The sequence below is a fragment of the Sinohyriopsis cumingii genome, chromosome 15 (assembly GCF_028554795.1).
Source record: "Sinohyriopsis cumingii isolate HCF-2022 chromosome 15, ASM2855479v2, whole genome shotgun sequence".
In the NCBI taxonomy this organism is placed as follows: domain Eukaryota; kingdom Metazoa; phylum Mollusca; class Bivalvia; order Unionida; family Unionidae; genus Sinohyriopsis; species Sinohyriopsis cumingii.
Window position 1 is genome coordinate 82,854,905 of NC_142975.1, and position 23,092 is coordinate 82,877,996.

The 23,092-nt window shown below is 36.1% G+C and overlaps 1 protein-coding gene across 1 annotated transcript; it reads right to left on the minus strand.

The window, feature by feature from the left end:
* Positions 1-877: 877 nt before the first annotated feature.
* LOC149782204 (heat shock 70 kDa protein 12A-like) lies at positions 878-22,411 on the minus strand. The gene is made up of 5 exons (XM_089933601.1): positions 22,326-22,411; positions 7,885-8,190; positions 6,670-6,894; positions 4,922-5,078; positions 878-3,658 (listed from the first exon to the last, which is right to left on the minus strand). Exons 1-5 carry the CDS (start codon positions 22,326-22,328, stop codon positions 2,589-2,591), a joined length of 1,761 nt encoding a protein of 586 aa, XP_089789727.1. The 5' UTR covers positions 22,329-22,411; the 3' UTR covers positions 878-2,588.
* Positions 22,412-23,092: the final 681 nt, after the last annotated feature.

Here is a 23,092-nt window from a genome sequence, read left to right on the forward strand (position 1 = left end):
CTCCGTACAATGATTCAGAAATTTTATGCTTCCTATTAAGCCTAAAATGCACGAGTTTTAACTATATCGCTCTAATCTGTTTCATTCACAAATTTTACATGTTCTTAAAAGAAAACTGTTTTCGCTTTGGCCTCATAGGCCTAAAATTCTGGCGGTCTGTAAACAGAGCGGTATATATTACTGCATTCAGCAGTTGTATGGAAATGATGATACAATACACATTTTGAAAGCAGAAATATATTGCATCTTCAATCCTTTTATCGTGGTCGCTAAATATTGTTAAGACATTCCGTGTTGCTTCGTATCTCGTTGAAAACAAATATCTGAATTTGATACGATAAAAAGGGAAGTTCGATACTCGTTGATGACGTGGCATTTGAACTATCGAAGATGGACATTGTCATTTTTGAGAATTTGACAAATTTTATTTCACTAAAAACAGATGCTAGCCTAATACCATTGACTCCAGTGCGCCGTCAACTTGTATGTCAATGTGGTATTTAGCAAGAATTTAAGCAGCATACCCTTACTATGAATGACATCGGAAAGACACTTGTTACATGCTTTTAACTAAATCAGAGTTGCATAAGGACTTTCTGTGACTAATGAAGGTATTATTATGATAAGTTTCCTTCATCATCACTTCTTATGACAGTTTTCTTTTCCATCGCTTATTATGACTGTATCGGATTTGAGTTTTCCGGGTGGCTTCCATACACATTTATTGGCGGAAAATGTCTAAAATCGAAAGAGAAAATTAGAGTATTATATCCTCCATTACGGATGTGACACTACTTTGTGACGCAAGACGGTTGCATCTCTGGGCTACAAAGAGGATAACAGGCTCGAACTGTAAAGAAAGGCAAACTCTAAAAAGGACAAGCTGGATGGCTTTTATTAAATCAAACAATAATCTATTATATACAATTTCACAGAGTTCTACACTCCAGATATAAAAGAACTACACATCAAGCCCTTGCTTGATAACTTCATACAATTCGTGAATTTCTGTATTTTAAAATATGACGTGAATGATTAGTGAATGAACCATAGATGGCCAAAATATACTAAACATTTAGTAAGAATCCAAGATTTCTAATTATTGCTGAACTCGTTTTGTAGCAAATACAAAATATTGACTCCTGAACATAAAATAAAGAAACAAGTTTTGCAACGGTAAAGGTATTTTCTTTCTAAAATTACTTTCTACGGAGAATGAAGCTGGCAGCGAAATCGTATCTAACAAGAATCTAATATTACAATTGCCAGTACATAAATTTCTAGTAAACGTTTAAACATTTCCTAAAACACTACATTTCGCAATTGATAATATAGGATAAAAAAGAATACAGTATGTCTCAGCTTTCCACAATGTCATCAGACAACAAACTAATGAACTATGGCACTATAAGAAAAAGACTTCAAAATATAATAAACTGTATTAGTCTCTTACCTGTAAGAAAAGGCAGAATCTAAAAATGCATAGGTATGAAGGCTTTCCTGAGCATTAGCTTGGCTGCTTATATAGAGCTTGGGGCACGGAATGTTTATCATTGCTTCAAAAATGGCTACAGGTTAAAACAGACTCATCCTTTTGCTTTGGAGCTGCGAAGAGTTGAAAGCATGTTCCATAACACATTCCCTACCCTGATGTGATCCGCAGGTTGAGTAAAACTCACGTCATATGACTTCAACGTTCATGAATTCCTCACCACTCACATGTTTTCAACTTACTGACGGAATTCGCTAACATAAGCGAGTTTATGCATGTATCATCTTACTGTGTATCTTATCTATGAAACCAACTATACCAGGAAACAAGCCAAGATTGAAAGGTAAACAAAAAGACTCGCTGAAAATGGTATTTATCTTGGAAATACCCATTATTTAATCTCGTTCCCAAAAGTATGGATCTGTGTTCTGTTTTGGTCTGAAAACTTCGCCACTGAATTGTAACACTAGTACCACATGCATGAACCCTAATAGACAAAAATAATAAGACGAAAAGGTGAAAACACGACATTATTGAAGATGGTTATTACCTTTGGAATACACAGTATATTTGATCTCATTCCCAGTATCACTGATATATTATCAGCATTGCTCTTAGACCTTTGCCATATCTTCACCTTGAATCGATAAGAAGCACGCTTTGCTCTGTGGGCGTTGCGAATAAATAAGTATACCTAAACTTGCTAGCAATCCGACCACCACAGACTGAACAAGCACTCACAACAATCTTCATTATTAAGGTATAAAATACTATGGTATAATTATCTTGTACAATTATATATAGTCTCTTTATGTATGTCAAATACATGCTATAAACAGTCGGAGGTATTGTACATATAATTAATGTTAATTGCTAACATGAACCCGGCTTACAAACAAATATATCCCGCTTCAAGGTGTAGATAGAAAACTGAAAATTTTTCTGGCACACTATTGTGGTTTGTTTCTAATTTGACAAAAATTCATTTCTTTCGAAACAAGTATATTCCATTCACCCATCCACCTAAATGTCCAACTGTCACTCGCATACCTAAATTATTAAGTACAATAATTGACCAGGTCTTTCACGGTGTAATTCAAATTAAAAGATCTATTGAAGCTTCAAACTTTCTCCCAGACTGTTTATCTATAGCATGTATATGCAGATCCGTGCTTTCATGGGTAAGTGAATAACGGACCGCACGTTTTCTGCGGGGCAAATTCATGTCGAGACCACCAACTTTAAGTCGTCCCAGGTAGAAACAGGATTCATCTGTTGTGTAATGTGCATCCTTCTTGGTACTCGCATAAATAGAAATAGACACGCGATCGCTTTCAGATCTCCCTGGACAAATTCCTGCTTCTTCAAGTAAGATTTGACCGTGTTTTATTAAAGTACCCTCCTCTAAAAATATTTCGAAAACATCTACACACCGTCGTCTCCCATCTTCATACACTTTCAGTTTCTCAACTGGATGCTTCCCGTCAATAAATTCGATTAACGCACCAACCCCATATGTATATCTAGCGACTCTATAAACAATGGTTGATTGATCGTGGCCATATAGTACAGCCCCTTTCAGCACCACGAGACCCGCATCGTGAGGAACCAAGACTTTCCACGAAGAAAATTTGTCTTGAATAGCACAGCTTAGTATCGGAGATTCAGAAAAACCTCCAACTAAAATGGCCACCGATATGCCATACTTCTCACTGTCGTAAAATACTTGCAGGTGTTCTAATATGCTTCGCACTGACTTGTCAAAAAAGCTTCTCACTAGGGAACTATCCAATCTCAATTTGTTCCCTTTAAGTACAGACACATTTGCTGCGAACGAAGTTTGAGTTATCGCTTCTGTTATGGTTTCTTCGGTTTCTCTCTTAAATGTTTCTATTAATGTTACTGGCAGGGTGAAAGTGAGGAAGTCTGCTCCATCCGGAGATACCTTCCTCTTCTTCACTTCAAAATCACGGAAGAGACCAATATAGTCTTCTATGGCGTCAACTTTGAATTTTTCAAGAACAGGATTTCCGAATATCTTGATCAGAAACTGTCTGAATGCTTCATCTACTTCCTGTCCTCCCCATGCGCCGCCTGTCGCCTTATGAATTTCTTTTAAGTTTCCGTCCTCCATTACTTCGTGGATCGTTATATCAACAGTACCACCTGAAATTTAGAGTTCTTTGTAGTGTTACTGATGGAAGATTCACAAACCAATAACATATGATTAATAAATACTTCAGCAATCGAGCCTGATGAATATTTACATGTAAACTGCAAAATGTATTCTATAACTAACAAGCAATATTACTCTCAACCCAGTGACTGCTGGAAGATACCAAAACCACATATGAGGATTTTATACAAGATGCATATAAGTTATGACTTTCTTTATGTCTATATTGTATGTGATGGTTTGATGGTGTAAATTATTTGTGCATGTAAAATGTTATCAATATAATGAGTTAGAGTGGAGATATTTTTCACAAAACAATAAGATATCTACAAGAGAGAAATGCACTTTCCCAGGAATAAATTTCATTCGACTACAACCATAGCGATGTGTGTGTGTGTGTGTGTGTGTGCCTGTGACATCATAGTCTTTATAGAATGTAATCTGACAAATTAATGTGTGTACCATATATTTGATGTGAGTACATTTCACGTATTGCCAAATAAATCACGTGATTGTTAATGCGTCCAAAAGTATGTATACAGTATAATTTACTGTAATCTGCAAAGGGCGAATCCAACACTTGCGTGAATTCTGCTAGAAGTTACTTGTTTTCCACTAATTTCCAAGGACTTCTCTACTTTGTCTACTAGAAGCTCTAACAACGTTCCAAGACTAGAAATAATATTCCTCTAAACAATGAGTGACCACAAAATATTCCAACTTCATATTTGTATCACAACTTCAGAAATGTGTGGCAACCTCACAACTGCTTGATTTCTCCTCGCTAGATTTCTGTAATGTAGCGCCAGTACTTAAATACCATAAAATATACATCACACTCAAACACCAAATACAGGGAACCATTTTCCTATTCGATCCCTGGGTAAGTCGATTCACGATTAAAAACCTGACTTCACCAGAAGCACTACAACATATTTACCATCATATTAGCAGTAAAAGGCACCGCCAGGTAATGATACAACCACTTCTACATTACTCAGTTGTACAAAATATCAGTCTTTATCACAAATAGTTCACATGGAAATAAACAATCAATCAACGCAATTAGATTTTAATAGGAGCTACTTGGCTAAAGGCCCAGTCATTGGCTCTGACCAAAACTCACTACGAAACTAAACCATGCTATTATGAAATCTCACCAACACAGCACTCTGTGACGTTGGCCCCTAGATACTGGCTAACTACTCAGAGTGTGTGTGTGTGTGTGTGTGTGTGTGTGTGTGTGTGATTGCCTCCTGCGTCAACAACGATGTATCGAGTTCCAGGAGACAACGGCACAATCGCAGTTTCACCAGCTGATGACATTGTCTGGAGAGGAATGCGTCTGCAGTATACAGATGCTGCTTCTGGTTCCAAGGCAATGAGCAGCTGATCGTTGCTGATGCCAGCCTATGGAAAAGTAGGAATATAATTTTTAATTATTTACTTGTGTACATCCAGAAAAGTACATTGTTGTTGTTGGCGGTGATTATTATGTTTGCCTTTCCCTTTAATGTTATTATTATTATTATTATTATTATTATCTAACTTTTATCATAGCGATAAGATAAACGCACTGTATCCTTTATTCAAAGGACAATTAAACGATGGGTCAAACACAAAAATTTCACTTGAGTCTAATGCTGTTTGTTCAGTATGTATACCGGACATTTTTTAATGTTTATTTTTGAAACCTAATGTTTATCAAACGATGCTAATTGTTTATCGTATTGCTAGTTCATATTGAAATCGTATTGCTTGTTCATATTGAAGGACTGTTAAAAGTACACACTGCATTTTGACATTAGGTCTTAGAAACTTGCTGCTATGGGGAACTGAAATGTAAGTCTAGAAAGAAACAGTTCAGTACGTTATAGAGGATATTAACGGTAAGTGTTTGCTGCGGTATTTTTCCGCTGTTACGTACCACGGAACTTCTTCCCTGTATCTGTACGTCGGTAAATTCCGTCTATAAGGAATGTACAGAAATTCGAGGAATCTTGTTACACCTTTAGTGATATTAACAGCGTGTTTTCATTATTCTGTTTCAAACAAATTATCTTTTTAACAAAACAGTTGTACCTGTAACGAAGTAATGGTGAATATTACAAAATGGCTTGTTTGACACGTGTCACGTATGCCAGCGCGGTGACCAAATGGAATGTTGTCAAAAATTCGGGCAACATCAAACGTTCGGAAAAAAATATTCGGAGTGAAAAAAGAAGAAAACAAACATAAACACGTGTTATGCTTTAGTTATTTCCTAGCGTATGTGAATATGTTAAGTATACGTATTCCTTTGTAAGACGGTGAATCTCCCTACGAATTTCAGGAGCTCACTTGTTTTGTATCTGAACTTTACGTAATTTCTCAAGTCCACTAAATATTTCCTCTTTTATTGTGTGTGTTTTATATTTACTGGTCCTATCTGGTACATACTTTGCTCGGGAGTTGTCATTTCACGCAAATTTTCCCCTGCCTATTATATCACGAGTGTAGCTAGAAAAAGTAGGTTCCGTATCAACACTTCATAATTTCATCAGTAGGCCCTCTATGTCGGCTTGATGTCACGGAATCGCCCATAGTGCATGCTATATCATCCCACTTTAGTTACAGCTTTTAGATTACAACTTATGCATCCACTAATATACACAGAGCAAATTCATGTGCTATTTAATTTTCGGTGGCGGGGGGCAGTGGTTTTTTTTTATAGCTGAAATGTTTCCATTTCTTTTATTTCAAGATAATAAATACTTTTTCCAGATAATATGATAGATACAATATGGTGTTATTTTGCTATAAATAAGAGCAAGACATTTTTCCAGCTAATTACGGTATGCCGTGATACTTGCCGCCGTACGTTCAGAAATAACTCGGCATACACTGGTAAAAATGTTTCGTGGTACCAAGCTCTAGTAAGCTAGATCATGCAAATATCCCAAGCATGGATGAATAGACTGTAATTATAAAAAGTACACACATTAAATAATTAAGCTTTCACCTGTATGGCCGCCTCACGCATAAAGTATCTGGCTTTGTCGTTCCATATCGCGGGCACTGTTAGAACCCATTGGATCTCTTCTTGATAGGAAATTTGACCGGTAATTTTAGATGCAAGTTCTTTTTGGATATCATTTTTCAGATATCGAATAACGAGACATATCACTTTCATTGCCAGCATCTCCTTCCCAGATTCATCCTTTATTGTTGTTCGGCGAGTGAGATTCTTAAAATAAAATAAAAAAAAGTAATATATCCATATTTCTCAAATAGCATTGACTTGATTGAGTGGGATGCTTTATGTGGTTGTATGCTGCATCTATAAAACAATGTTCTTGGTACAATATCCATGCAATATTGCATTTCAGCATCTTCTAGATACCATATAACTATTATTTTATTGGGCTTTAAATTTTTGGCATTTCGTTCTACTAAACAAAGTTGTATTTTAATATTTGGCCTCTAATTTCTGTCGAATGGCTGGTTAAAATATACATTTCTATTAAAATTTTCAGCTTTTATTTTTGCAATAGAATCCATACTACTTCATACACAAGGGGCGCGAAAATTAGACAACCGCAAATATTTATGGTTGTACCGTATGTTTGGTATGTCTTGGATTATTAAAAAGCACTTTGGTAAATGAGCGATTCAATCATTCCCTAAGATACTATTTTCTTCAAGGGTTCTCGAGAAGAGATTGAAAGCGTGCTTTATTAAAAGACATGCACCGATTCGCTTTCATTTTGCAGTTTTGCTGTTTGATATTCTGCTCTTCTTTACATGACATGCATTATATTGTAAACAGTTTCTCGAGCATATTATGTTACCAATACCAGGGTTCAGCTAATCTTCGTAAAATGTCTATTAAACATAATGAATCCAATTTCTATAAATCCCAGTTTGTTTTGTATTTCATTCATGCAATAAAGCTAAAAATATTCGTTCTTTCCCGCTGTCTGAGAACAAAACACGTACATAGCTTTGTGTATATACTTGTTTATTGTCTCCTTTAAAAAGAAATGAGTTGTTTTATACATTGAATTAACCTGTTTTGAAGAAAATATTAGAAATGAATCTACCTATGGTGTGAAAAATCAACATAGGTTTGTTTCTTCAATATTTTCTACATATGACTGTAGTTGACACCTGTAAAGGTATTTAAACCAACATCATAGCAAATATCTGCTGCTCCCATTTAAGAACGCCAACTTACCCTGTCTTTGAAAAGAGACATCTTGAATCTTCTAAAATAGTACCAGTCTTTGTGCTCATTGTTTTCAGCCAAAGTGGTGTACTTGTCCTCAGCATTATATCCAAAAGCATCCAATGTTTCGCCATCTGGTCGTATTAAAGCTGTCGTGGGTGCTTTAGGCGAGATACCAACTCCACTGTTCCATTCTTTGACAAGTATTTTTGTCGGATCCTTCTCGAAGTCATGTCTGAAGGAGAAAGCCCAACTCGAAAATGTCGTTCCAAAATCGATAGCTGCCACCAGAAGTTTATTAGACTTCACAGAAGCCTAAAGAAAGAAATTTCAAATTTTAAAATCTCCATAATATCTAGATATCTGCTCAACGACAAAATTTTAAACCAACTCCATCGTTAAAACCCCACATTTCTGGTCTCTACATTTTAAATGAAAGATCAACTTCACTAAATAAACCAGGTCTTTAACATTTATCATTCCATATAAAGGTACTGATATTTTCTCATGCTAGAGATAGCATCATGTGTGTTAATGCTATCACATTACTCCCATTACTGCGAGAGGGTTAGTTTTAACTATTTATTAAATATATTCAGAATATTTTGCAAATATTGAAACTATCTCTGTCTCAGTATTGAGAGCCATGTGGTAGTACTAACGCAATTGACTTGTCTGCGAAGAGAAATAAGAAAAATCCCGTTTCCAGTACTTTCATCCAAATTTTATCAATATTGTGGTTTTACAGAGACACATCTACAACATTAACAAATGCTGACCAAGTGCAAAAACGTTAACCGTTGGAAATGTCAGGGTGGGGTTATTTTTCATTCATTTGCAGATTTTTTACGACAAAAGCGACGATACAAGCACATGTTGTCATTGCTCAGTTGTACTGAGTTTGTTTCACACAGTGATTATTTAGCTTCAAAATTCCGACACCATTAATAATCGGACACTCTCAGGCTAGATATCTTCATCGGTATCTCTGCAAAAGACCACTCTCAAGCATATTTTCCTTCCGGAACGCACCAGTAACGAAACTTTTCAGAAAGTCAAGAAATTATTCATGGATATTCTTTTATTGTTGACAATTTAGCAGGAGGCACAGGCTACTTTTGAGCATTTATTATTATTATTATTATTATTATTATTATTATTATTGATGTTGTTGTAATTAGTAGTAGTAGTAGTATATGAAAGCACGATTTGAAATATTGTACCAGTTTTACTTTGGTAAAAATACGAATTATGACATTCAATAATTTGCATTTCAAGCTGAAGAAAATCGTAACTTTACAATTATCATACGTATTCATCTATTGATCTATTACTACCGTCCACTAGTTTAATTTTGTTGTGCATTGTTTTCCTCAACTCTTAATTATATTTATCGTTTGTGCGTTTGTGATATGAGTAGATTCCGTTCTTTAAAAGAAAATATTTCTATCGAAGTACAAGCACAAATTGCAGAGTTCTGCAAAGGCCAAAAGTACAATCTCGAGTTTCCATTTTTTCAGTTCCTAAATTATTACTCAAGGCCTTTTTAACTTCAAAATTGGGTCATATAAATAGTTTATCTTTCAAATATTTTAAAAGATAAAGAATGTGTGTGTGTGTGTGTGTGTTTCTACTTATCCGCGTTAGGTTGGATATTTGGGTAAATGACTCAGTATTATTTCATAATGCCCAGTAGGTATAAAAGCTGCTTTCCATGTGGTTACGATGTTTATATTGTCTTTAAAAATAATATATAGTCTGCCAGATAGCATCCAATGTATCGTAAATTGGTCACCATGTTCCAAACCGGTTTTTCAGAAACCGGGTCCTGAACTTTGTTTTCGGGCAATTTAACGACCAACCCTGACAAACGACAATAAAATAGTCAATAGTGCCATTTTTGTACTAAAATTTCAAAATGACTTAAAATAACGAGCATTTGATGCGGCCAGCAGGTCAGCGTTTTAGGACACCCAATCTATAGACAGGATCCGATCCATTCTGTTCTTTACCCCTACCTTAAATCTCGGAAAGTAATTACCTGGAACCATTAAAATCGAGCGCATAATTATTTGATCTGTTTATTCCTGGTAAATTCAAACCTTGCATTCCTCCCTGCACGACTTGTGCAGTTTGGTAAAAGTCGTTGTCAACGGAATAACAATATTAAATCCTAACTGACCGCTCTGGTGGCCTAGTGGTTATTTCGTCATCCCCGGATTTCCCGCATCGTGGGTTAGAACTCCGGCCGAGTCATACCAAAAACTTATAAAAATGGTATTAATAGCTGCCTCACAATGCGCTCTACATTAAGAGGTTAGTGTTAGGACTGGTCGGCCTGGTGTCAGGATAATGTGACTGGGTGGGACATCATGCTACATGTCTGTGGAATGATACCACAGTGCTAGACATCACTTTAAAATCTCACACTGCAGACATCGTAGCGATATGAATATAAAATTGTTAAAGCTACGTTAAAAATCTAAATCACATACACAAATCCATACTATTATTTGGTTCAGTTATCAGTCTCGCATTTTTCAAGTAGGTGAAAGACACATATGTGTTTGTTAAACATCTCTATATTGTGAGAGTTTAGAGCGCATACCTTTTCCATGTGCCTGTCCCTCCTTCCACGGTGCTTTTATACATTGTTTTGCTTTTAGTTTGTTTCTTAATTTATGAAACATAAATTAAAAGACCTTTAAGTTTTCCATAAGTAGGCACGTTTCACACACAGTGCTGCCTTAAGTCATAATGTATGTAGAAGAGCGAAATAGGTATAATTATTTTCATACAGAAATGTGAGATTTTATTCAAAATATCATACATAATCGTTTGAAAACATTTACAGAAATAGCATGAATGTTCAAATTAATCTAAAGATTCTGCTCAAGAGTTTCTTATTTGTTTCACAAAGTTCAGAATTTTAGAAAAAAATATCCTGGTTTTCTTTGTTGCAAAAAGAAATGTATATATCCTATGAAAGATTAAGAAAATTTAGAATGTTTCTTTATTTTGATAGCTCACTGACAAAGACTGGGTTTCAGAACACAGCTAGGATTTGTTCTGATGCGTACCTCATACAAGATTGCTAGCTCTGCATGGCTATTTCCACTTCCTGAACTTCAGAGGTAAATTATAAATCAAGAAAAACGATCGATAACATGTGTTAGTTCGTTTGAGATTTTAAACAATTTCATAAGTGCACTTCCAGAAAAAAGTAATACCGACAATGACATGGTGATTTGGGGGCGATATAGCTTCTTATGGGAAATATAATGTAGATGGAACGAATAAAGACATTAAACTTTACGGATAACATTATGGAGATTATGAAAATTTAACACATTGGTTGTAGACGAATTAGCGGTTATGGTAATTTTATATGGGGATGATATTGTACTACGGTTAAGGAAAGTTAACATTACAGACGATGCTAAGGCGCTGCCGTGTATTTTAAGATGGGGATTTTATCCATTATGATGGTAACAGCAATCTAACATTACGGATGACACTATGAGCAACATATAAATTCATTACTTGGATGGAAATGAGGTATATGGAAATTCCAACATAATGTGCCACTGTTGTGCTTTAAGGAAATTTAGCAAGTGGACTCATATGAGGGTCTATGGAACTTTATGATTGTGGGCCATGATGGGAAGTTACAAAAAAATTAACATTACCGATGGCTCAATGGCCTTCTTCGAGAATTTTGCTCTACGGGAGTTTAACATGATGGATCCAGTATAATCCTCAACGGAACTTTAACTCAGTGGACCAGTATTGTCTTCTGTGGACATTTAATAGTATGGCCAATACAGCAATCTATATAAATTTTAATATGGGAGTACAGACACGGTGGAAACACAGAAAAGACACACCTAATTACAGTTATTAATTACTTATTTTTACAATTCAACACTCACACCCTTACAACCCAACACGAGCATTTTTATTACAATTCAAAGTAATGTGTAAAGTAAAGTAGCTATGTTATCCTGACAGCAGGCCGACCAGTCCTAACACTAACCTCTTAATCCTGAGAGCCAAGGGAGGCACCTGCTAGTACCATTTTTCAAAAGTCTCTGGTATGACTCGGCCGGGGTTCGAACCCGGGAACTTCCATATCCGAGGCGGACGCTCTAACCACTTAGGCCACCGGAGCGGTGATAAAGTAAAGTAGGGAATAGGAAATTATCACTACTATTCGTTCTTAACGGCAAACAAATATACAGACAAACAGAACGATGAAAAAAGATACAGGTTATGAAATGGTGAATAACACAATCCTACGTGTTCTTCCTCCACCATTAATACTGGCCGCCATGCATAGCCTATCGTATGCTGAAATATGGCGTTAAACCCCACAACAACAACAACACAGTCCTACCGACCAACATGCATCCAAAGTTTCAAGCACACACATATAGATACAACCTCAAGTGAATGTGGGATGTAAAGAATGGAGTAGAATAATGACAACGACTAACACATAATCTTGCAGAAACGTACGTGTTCTTAAAGATAAACATATGCACATAAAAACAAATGGATGAGGAAAAAGAGGGTTACGTGATGTTTTCTAACATGCATAATTACATCCCAACACCCATACATACAAACGATTATGTCTATGGAATATATGGCACATGGTATGATAGGATTATCAGCACAAGCCTATCATTTCATCCAACAATTACAAAAGCAAATGAGGAAGGGAAGTGATATTTTATAATAGAAAATCAGCACACCCACTTACAATCCAAAATTCACACATATACAAAATAATATGTCCAAGGGATAAAAGGTGGAGTAATGGTCTCTGCATAAAAATAGACAAACACAGTTAAACATATACAACCTGAAAAATAGAAATAGGAAGCAAAGATCAGTATTCTTTTCTAGAATACTTGGGTGATCTTGGAAGGGCCTTTGGGTCGAGTGGTGTGTGATAACAAAGGTTAGATTACATGCATACAACACTTCTTGACTTTTCATCGACGTAAACTCCTTCTTACCAGACACCTATATCCCGGCACTCCTTAGAAACACCGTTGTCTCTCAATGCAGCTCTTTTTTATACATACAATTGTGTCTGTCAGTGTTTTTCTCCTTCAGACTGACAGGATAGTCTTGAAGGAACATCGTACAATGAATGTTAGCTGAGTACGCTGTAGAAAGTCACGTGTTCTTTTTTCGATGATGGACGGCAACACAAGAAACAAATTGCACTTTATAGATGGGGTAAAAGGCTGAAACTAGTTATGGTCCACGTCTAACAGTAGCGAGTCTTCTTCTGTCTCAGGCAATCAGAGCGCGTGTTGCTCATTGCATCAAACGCGTGCTTTATATCCACCAATGTGAAATGTTCGACGACATTTGGCGTGGCTCACTTAATGCAAGACCATTTGGGTATGAATTAACTTTTGACATATTATTGCGAATATGCATGGCAATGAATTTCAAGCACGGCATGTCGCAAACGGAGTTAAAAATGTAATGACATTGTCCCAAAAGACAAAAGCAATACATGCTGGCTTGATGATTTATTGGCTTAGAAACTGTTACTAGAAAAAAATTTACTCCGGACAGGAAAAGATCTTATGAAAGTAAATTTAAGGACGAACTGACTTATAAGGGAAAACAAGATACCAGTTTTCTATAAGAAATGGTTGGAACATACTGTAATTTTATTTGTGATATGCTTACAGAGCAGGGAACTATAACTGATTATATATTTTTAAAGCTAAATATGGTCTCAACACGAATTTCCTTATTTTTCAAGGCATAATTCAATGTGTCAAGTTCTTATGTGAAAAGTTGCAGTTAGATATAATTACACCGGTTAAACAATTTATCCCTATCCGTTTGCAAATTGTCTTTCATAATGATAAAGGATGTAAAGACCTTTACAAACCACTCTTGAAATTGGATGTAAAATCATCCAGTGAAAGGAAATGGAAAGAAACTTTCAATTTGAATATGAATGTGTGACCTTACTAACGTTTTAAAAATAACAAAAAAATTAAAATTGCAATGGTTTCAATTTCGTTGATGCTCACAAAATTTTGCCAATGAATTTATTTCTGTATAAAATAAACTTGTCAGATACTGATAAATGTTACTTTTTGTAATTGTTTACCGGCAACAACACTGATTTTGAACAAAGAAATAATCATAAAGTGATGTAATGCGACTTTCACTTGGAGGAGTTTGACGTTCGATCGACATTTGTGATGATGCAAACTGGTCAGTCAAAGTATCTCCCTTCATGATGATATTCTCTTGTTGCATACTATACTTTCATTATATTGTGCTCATTCTGTTCCGTACCCCCTTCTCTCTCTCTCTCTCTCTCTCTCTCTCTCTCTCTCTCTATATATATATATATATATATATATATATATATATATATATATATATATATATATATATATATATATATATATATTCGTTCAATGATCATGCTTCTTGTTAGAGATTCAATTAAAGAAATCTTAAATTTCATGGCGTATACGAGGAGATCTGTCTTCAGCCCAAACGGAAAGCTGAAGATTGTACAAACGACGAGGGCAAGAGGAAAGAAAAGAAGGTGAAATAATGGTGATGCCATTCTCTCAAAGAAATTCAAACAAAGAAACAAGCAAGTGGCTCATTAGAGCAGACAAAATGGCCTTTTGTCGAATGAAATTCACTGTCGTTCCTTTTCACCATAAAATATCAAAAGTAATTCGTGATCAAACGGTCATGCATCGACGGTGTCACGCTAATTAACATCCATCCTGCGTTCTGATACTTCATTGCAAAACACGTACTTCATGTGCCAAGTAAGACGCAAATTGATTGGCTGAGCAATGTGCCATGAGTAATTTCAACCAATTTCCAAACTATGTAAAATTACGTTTTTGTTCAACTTTGTCATCCATCATCAAAGAAACAACAATGCAACCTACTGTAGCATCTTCAATTAACATCTCGTGTGTGATTTTTCCTCCAGACTATTTTGTCTAATTGAAGAAGAATTGGACCATCGAAAACGAAACAGAGGCTGCCGTATGCGTCAAAGGAATCTACATCAATAAACAATTGTGTTTGAAAAGAGTGCTGAAATATGGATTGTTGGTAAGAAACAACTTACGTTGACGAAATAAAAATAATTACTGTATGTGTGCTAACTAGTTTTTGTTAACAACTTCCAATCCAAAGTCCCTTTCGGGGCCACATCATTATTATATAAAGGAACAATGATCACGATTACCAAATTCTAGATATGTCTGTGTTTGTGTACTCGTTCACAAAAGTCAAACTAACAATATCTCTTCTTGCTCTCGCAGACATTATATTTTATGCGCGTGAGTACTGGCTTGTTAAAGTAGCAGTCGGTGTTATCCTGTGATAAAGCAAACATTCCCTTCCTGATTCGTTTTGTTTATAACTGTGGTTGTTGGATACATGTTTTAGTAATTCTGTCATACCATATAGTATATATCCACTAGATATATCAGCTTTTGCGTTGAATCTCAATAAAGTGTGTGAGTAAGCATCGTATAACACACCTTTTCATGAAGCGTTTTGTGTATAAGAGTAGTTTTAGGATCGTAAAGATGGTTGTTAAATTGTGTTGAACTGTGGGTATTATTGACCATAACTTAACTCTCTTTTCCGTCATCTGTTTATATGCGTCTTTATTGACTCGCGTGTATCAGTAAGAATTGATGAAGGTCTCCGTAACTCTACCGCGTACTTAACAACCTTTTACAAACAAGTTTCTCTGTGTGAGTATAAGTATTGGTCAGTAAGAGTGAGAAACGGTCAATAAAGATGTGTGTTGGTAAGTAAGACTATATGTTAGCGTCCACTACCTATCCCCAACGATTCCTCATCCATTTGTTTATATCTCCGGGTGTTTGCCTCTAACAATGTGTTGGTCACAATTACCTATCCCCTACCTTCCATAATCTGGTTGCTTTGCGTCGGCTTTGGATTATGAAAACGCTGTGTTGGCTGGTAAACGTGTCAGCCTTGATTGTAGCAATAAGTCATTGTCTGTATTTAAGTGTGTCTTTGACCTTCTCTCCATCCTATTTATTCACCGATTTTAATATTTATATAGAAGGTTGTATTCGCCTGAATATTACAGCTGCATGGAAAGCTACAATTGACCAACATATCAAGTTCCATAGAGGATTGAACCCCTATTGAAGGTTATACTGACCCTAAAAGTTAAACTCCAACTGAGGAACAAGCCCATCCAAATCTGCCCTAATGCTAAATTCAAGGAGAGGGCTATACTTGATTTGCCGTATGCTAAATTCTCGTTGAAGGACATACCAGCCAGAATGTGCCTTAAACTCCGGTGGAGATTTGATTGTGAGTCTCAATTTTAAATTTATATAGACCCCTAAAGCGTCACAAAAGGTTAAAGTTTCATAGAACCCCATACCAGCCCCAAGTGTTAGATGTCCATCGGACCCTCTAGTGGCCCATAACGTTTAGGTTCAATATACTGCCATACTGTCCACTAGTTAAAATCCTATTAATCCCAGAATGTCGTCCATAATGTTAAATTCACATACCCGCTAAACTATTCCATTCCCAATCTAAATTTCCATAACCGCCGTAACCTAATTTGTAATCTCAAAATTCCCGTGATCACCACGCTGCAACATCTCCGCATTAAATGCCAAAAACAACCATAACCTCATGTTAAATTTCGATAAGCGCCTTACCGTCGCATCCTTATATTAAATTCCCATAACTGTTACAGGTGACCCATAATTACATAGTGGTCATTGTGGCCTATACTGATAAATTCCTATAACCACCATATATGTCCAAACTACCCCTTGTGTCTTCCAAACTTTCAACTGTACTCCAAAGACCCCTCAGCGAAACTACTGACAGACCGCACTCGAAACACTTGGCTTTTCTAAAAAGTTTCACCTTGGAAATACTTCGATGGAGTGATACTGCATAAAAGGGTGGAAATCGACAGAAAACGGGGAAGAACTTTGTCCAATACTAAAGAACGCTCGGCAAGGCAGAACCATATCAAAAACATTATGATGCCTTTATGAAATTATTTGTACAAATTCGGAAAAGAAAGTTCCCTAGTTCGTTAGTACTTGAAACAAGAAACTTGGAAACGTTTAATCTAAGAATAAAAGTAATCACAACTGAATTGTTTATACCTATGACGATGTGTGATGTATACATGACGCAAATGTGATAAACAGGTACATGTAGATGCAATAACGGCTTCTGTTGTGTTTTTCTGATCATTCGCGGAAAGGCTCGAACATGTTCCGATTGAGGAGCTATTAGAGATACAGTAGCAGGACGTAGACAAAACTATATACATTAGGCTAATAGGTTTCTTAACAAACCATATTACAATGTACTCACCGTGATTTGAAATTTTTAACCATGAAAGAATTAAATATATATTAAACAATAAATAATATATTTACCTTAAGTATTTTTCGTACATTTAATTATGAATTCGTATTGCACAATAATTTATTATGTTCTAAATTCTATCTCAAATAAACTTTATTTTGTGGAACAGGCAAACTCATTTCATATTCTAATAATATGAACTACAACTGGAAATAGCAATATATCTCATCTGTAATTTGTGTTGATTTTTCCACGTATAATACCTGAGTTTGTTGTTTTGAACTTATTCTTATGTTCTTGCTTTACAAGTTTCAAAAATGAGTGGGCTGGTCTGTTTGATTACTGCTTTGAGGTCTACATTTTATCAGGAAAATAAGCCTTTCTGATTTAGGCTGAATGTGGAACATTACATGGACGCTAAGTGGGATCAATAAAATCAAATGAAACGTAGTATTATCCCCAAAACTCGTGTAGTTTTGTCAGCCCCAGGTATACACACTTAACATGGGACAAAGTAATCCGATCGTTCAAAATCTGTACATAAAGCGCTTGAGAGATCAATACCGTACAAGCTTCAGCTTGTAAATCTTTCCCGTGCATGAAGTCGTCATCTTTAGGAAGAAGACCACTTCAGGTTCAGGTCTAATCACACCTAAACAGGTTTAAACCTCGACTCTCACGTGCAACACGTTATCGATATCCAACCCCATACCCAGTTCATCCTGTAAACACTACTAAACAAATCGTATTTGTGTGGAAGAATCATTGCAACTTGTCCAATAAATGTTCAAAGTCTTCCTTTTCGACAGCATGATTACAACTTTAGACTTAAAAACCTTGCAAAATGAGTTCTTAAATAGCACAGATCACTTTTGTTTAATTTTTACCAAGAGGGAGGGAGAGGAATTCACAGTCAGATTCATTCAGTGAACGTAAAGATTAAGGGTGCTTCTCTGATTTATGGGAACATGAAACTGATTTGTGATTATTTACTGTATAAGTAAAATATGGTGGCTTCTTTCATGATTAATGGAAAGCTGAAATACAGACATTTGTTTTAACATTAATATTTTGTCCAAAACAGAAGTATATGAATTTGATTCATGCATCTAGACGTAAACATTTTTGAAGATACTGTGCATTCACTGTAGCGTTTGTCGAATGAATATAAGCTTTATTACATAAATGGCGTCATTCCAGGCAAAGGACTAGTGCTGTAATAACGAGTGTTTGTTACATGCTTTTGCTTATGATGTTATTGCTTTTTCTTATTGTCTTTTTTAGTTTGATTTCTATGCCAGCAGTGGAGACTGATGTATCAACAGTCAAACAGTAACAAAACGATAAAACTTAGTAACCGTAAAACTTGTGAATTGTTAGTTTTATGTATCAGTACAACCCTGGATATATTCTGCACTTTTTAACACCAACCCATGTTCAAAGATTGTTTTCGGTATGAAATAGAAATCTATACACATAAAGAATGTAGAAAAGTTTGATTCTAAGACAACAGAATCAGACAAAGATTAGCGAAATTTACAAATACTTTTTAAAAATAAAAACGGGGACACAATACACACTTAATTCAATATTGTCCACTGACACAAATAATCTGCTGGTAATCGAAATCCAAGAAAGATAGTCACTAATGCACACACCACAAGTCGTTCAAAATTCATTAGAACTCTCTCGTCTTGTAGAACCACTTTTTTAAAAAGTAATCCACTAAGTCCACTGTTATTGACTTCCTTTCACGGAATTTGGTTCTACACTGATGACTGAAGTCGTGGCATGGTAAGCTTTATAACATTTTTCCATTTGATCACATATAGCAAATAGATCCTTGATGGTTTCCTTTAAACTGTCCATTCACATTGAACACGGTGTAGTACTGATGAGAGAGGTAGTGGCATGGCAAGTTTTATAACCAGGCCGACCAGTTCTAACACTGACTTATTAATGCTGAGCGCCAATCGAGGCAGCTGCAGGTACCATTTGTACAAGTCTTTTGTATGACTCGGCCGGGAGGGGCCCCGAGTGGCCGAGTGGTCTAAAGCGCTCTTCGTTACGGATCACTGCCATCTCACCTCTGTCTGCGGCGGTTCGAGTCTAAGATTCAGCCAATGTGGGCATGTGAGAAAGCTTGCCAGTAGCTTCTCGTGGGTCGGTGGTTCTTTCCGGGGTTTTCCGGGTTCTTCCTCCACCATTAATACTGGCCGCCATGTATAGCCTATCGTGCTGAAAAATGGCGTTAAACCCCACAACAACAACAACAACGACTCGGCCGGGGTTAAGAATCGCGACCTCCAGGCAGACTAGTCTGGAGGGAACATCATATAAGGAATCTGAGTTCATGACCATGTAGAAAGTCACGTGTTCTTTCTTCGATAACGGACGGCAAAACTAGACAAAAATTGCACTTTACAGAGGGAGCAAAGAGACCGAAAGTAATTATGGTCCATGTCTAACAGTAGTGAGTCTTCTTCTGTCTCAAGCAATCAGAGCGCGTGTTGCTCATCGCATCAAACGCGTGCTTTATATCCACCAATCCGAACGTAGGACGACATTTGGCGTGGCTCAGTTTGATACACGACCATTTGATTATGAATTACATTTGGCGTATTATGGCAGATATGCATGGCAAAGAATTTCAAGCACGGCATATCACAAAAGGAGATCAATATGAATATGACATTGTCCCAAAAGACAAAAACAAAATGCATTTTGTAGAGATGTTTTATTGGCTTGGAAAGTGTTACTAGAGAAATATATACCCCGGCCCTGTTATCCCATGTTAAAGTAACCCTTCTCTTCCCTATTATTTCTAACGGCTCAGGTGGCCTAAGTGTTTAGAGCGACGGCCCCTGATGCGAAAGGTCACTGGTTCGAACCCCGGCCGAGTCATTCCAAAGACATAAAATGGAACTATCAGCTTCGTCGCCTGTCGCTCAGCATAAGAGGTTTGTGTTATGACTGTCAGCCTGATGTCAGGATAATTTTACTGGGTGGGACATGACACTACGTGTCTGTGGCAATCACTATAAACTGCCACACTGCAAATTAACATCATAGCGTTAAGACTGAAAAAGTGTTAAAGCTACGTTAAAAATCCAAATACCACACACACACATATTCGTTTTGTTTCTAAACATGGGTGTTGGATACAAGGTATTTATGTTTTAATAATTATCATATCACACCATATATTATATATCAATTTGACATTTGGGGGTATCACCTGCAATATTATGTGTCGACGGATGAAATTTGTAACGCAATGTGTGTGTGTGTGTGTGTGTGTGTGTGTGTGTGTGTGTAGATTTATAAATTTTAGTCCATAACTGAGAGCCCGTGTTTCCGACAATGAAATGCACACGACGGTCACCCATTTCAGTCAGTTTACAGTAGTCTAGTCAATACATTGTATGTATATAAACAAGACATAATGCAAGAACCTTGGTTCTATTTGTATTTATGTCTCCGTTTTTAGCTATGTTAGATTTTAGATTTTTATTTGGTCATTATAGGGAGTAGATGTTGGGAATGTACTTTTTCCAGGAATGCATCTGATAAATTTTAAGCTTGCAAATGGAATATCAAGTACAAAGGGAACACTGTTTGCAATCAGCAGGATCCAAATACTGAAAAATGTTGTTGTCTCAAAAGCACAGAATTATTCGAATTATTACTCAGTATCTACCATCCATTTTGAAACCTTAACAAGCAAAGGAATCCTTCTTGTCTTCCAGAATGCACTCCGTTGTGCATGCTTTAATATATCGTGTTCCAGGAATGCTATTAATAGACCAGGAAGTAAAATAGGACAAGAAGAACAAGACTAACATGGTCGCCAAGATAATTATTTTTGTGGGTGGGGGTGCAAATAGGTAGTGGACAGCTATTAAAATGTATGGATGTAGGCCTAAATGTTTAGAGGTGAAAACCCCACCCTCTTGACCCTATGTATGGGCGTCCATGAAGATTACTGTCAATGAAAAGTTATTTGCTATGAAGTCTGTAAAGGAAAGATTAACACTTTTAAATAAATGGTGTAGAGTGCGGTTTTATTTTTAAATATGGCTTTTAATCTTGTAGCAAAGAATTTCGTTAACTTTACCAAAAGCATATTTTCGCTTAGAGTTAATCAAAACATTGTTCTTCTACTGGTACCCTGGCGTCCCGTGATGCTCCACACAAGAGTCCAGACATCCACCGTGGAATAGCCTATACCGGTAGAGTTATTCAAGATGGCGGAGTCAATTAAACAATGCATTGTCGATGAAGAAATCGCATTAAATTAATTATTTCTAGCAGTGTCACTGCTGAATTATTTTTCGGTCGTATTAGACACAACTATGTACAATAATGAGGTACTTAATGTTGTTTTAAATTATCGATATGCAGTACTGTCATTTTCAGCCATTATGTGCGAGTTGGAGGGGGGTAAAGTGAGAGATTGCTATAGTTGTGCTTTTTTGCGTGCTTATGTCAGAGATATTGTATTTTAATGAAAGATTGATCGAGTCTGTTTTACTGTTATTTTACATTAAGTTTCAACACTTTATAATGTACTGATTTTCTTTACCTGAACTTAAGAATGCTTTAATGGAACGGTATCAGGGTGGGTAGGATTAGGTTGATAATACAACTGACACCTATTGAAGCAGAGCACTTTCTGGAGAAGAATGCTTGGATACCCACCCATCCACCCACTCACACTCACACACCTTCTCTCTACGTAGAATATACGTCAATTGATATGGATGTGCACAAGCCAGGCGACTTTTATACAAGAACTGTGCGAGATCTTATAATATCTAGAAGAGAACAAAACTAAAAAATGTCTAATGAAATGAACAGAAATGACTAATCAACCATCTTGTCTGTAAGCTCTAAATACACAGGTGTGCCAACATGACAACTTAAGATACACATATTCACTGACCTGTCTTCTCTTTAAGACCTCTATTTAACCTGAAAACTGAAACAGTCGTTCTTTCGAAAAAGGCACATAGAATTATAATTACTACTAAACTTCTACTTACCATTTTGACGCCTTGAAGAGCAAAGAAATTCGAAATTCTTATTTTCCAAAGTGAACTTGATTGTGCTTGCTATGGTGTTGTGCATTTAATGAATGCTATTAATATACCAGGAAGCAAATATTAGGCAAACAAGAACACAATGCCATTCAAAGGGTAGTTGTCATGGTGTCTTTAAAGGAAAGGTGTAAAATTTTAAATAATCGGTTCAGAGTGAGTTTTGTCCTCTTTTATGTATGGTTTCAGATCTTTCATCCATCCACTGTAGGAAAGAATTTTAATAACTTTTCAAAACGAATATTGTTACATGTAGTGAAACACTTCACTGTTTTAATAATATAATTAATGGTGATAATGACGACGACGACGATGATATTAATAATAATAATAATAATAATAATAATAAACTCTAGTTAAAGCACTAATATTTGTTCACAAATAAAACTGAAAGTAGGTCTAATTGTAATGGCTCTACAGAGGGTTCTGATGTTACATATCACTGGGATTGCTGGATGGGCAGAGAGACAGAGAGATAGATTATGAAAATAAAATTGTTTTGGGGGGGGGGGTAAAATAAAACGGCTATAGCATTTTATAAAAGGTTTTAGCATTTTAATCCAAGACCATTGTATCAAAAGTACTAAATATTAAACTATAGCCTGGATCTCAAATTGTAAATTACCTATTGGTTGTCAATTACTGAAATTAATAGTTAATAACTTACTATTACGTGTGTTGCCCATTTACATTGGATGTAAAGTTTCAAGAGT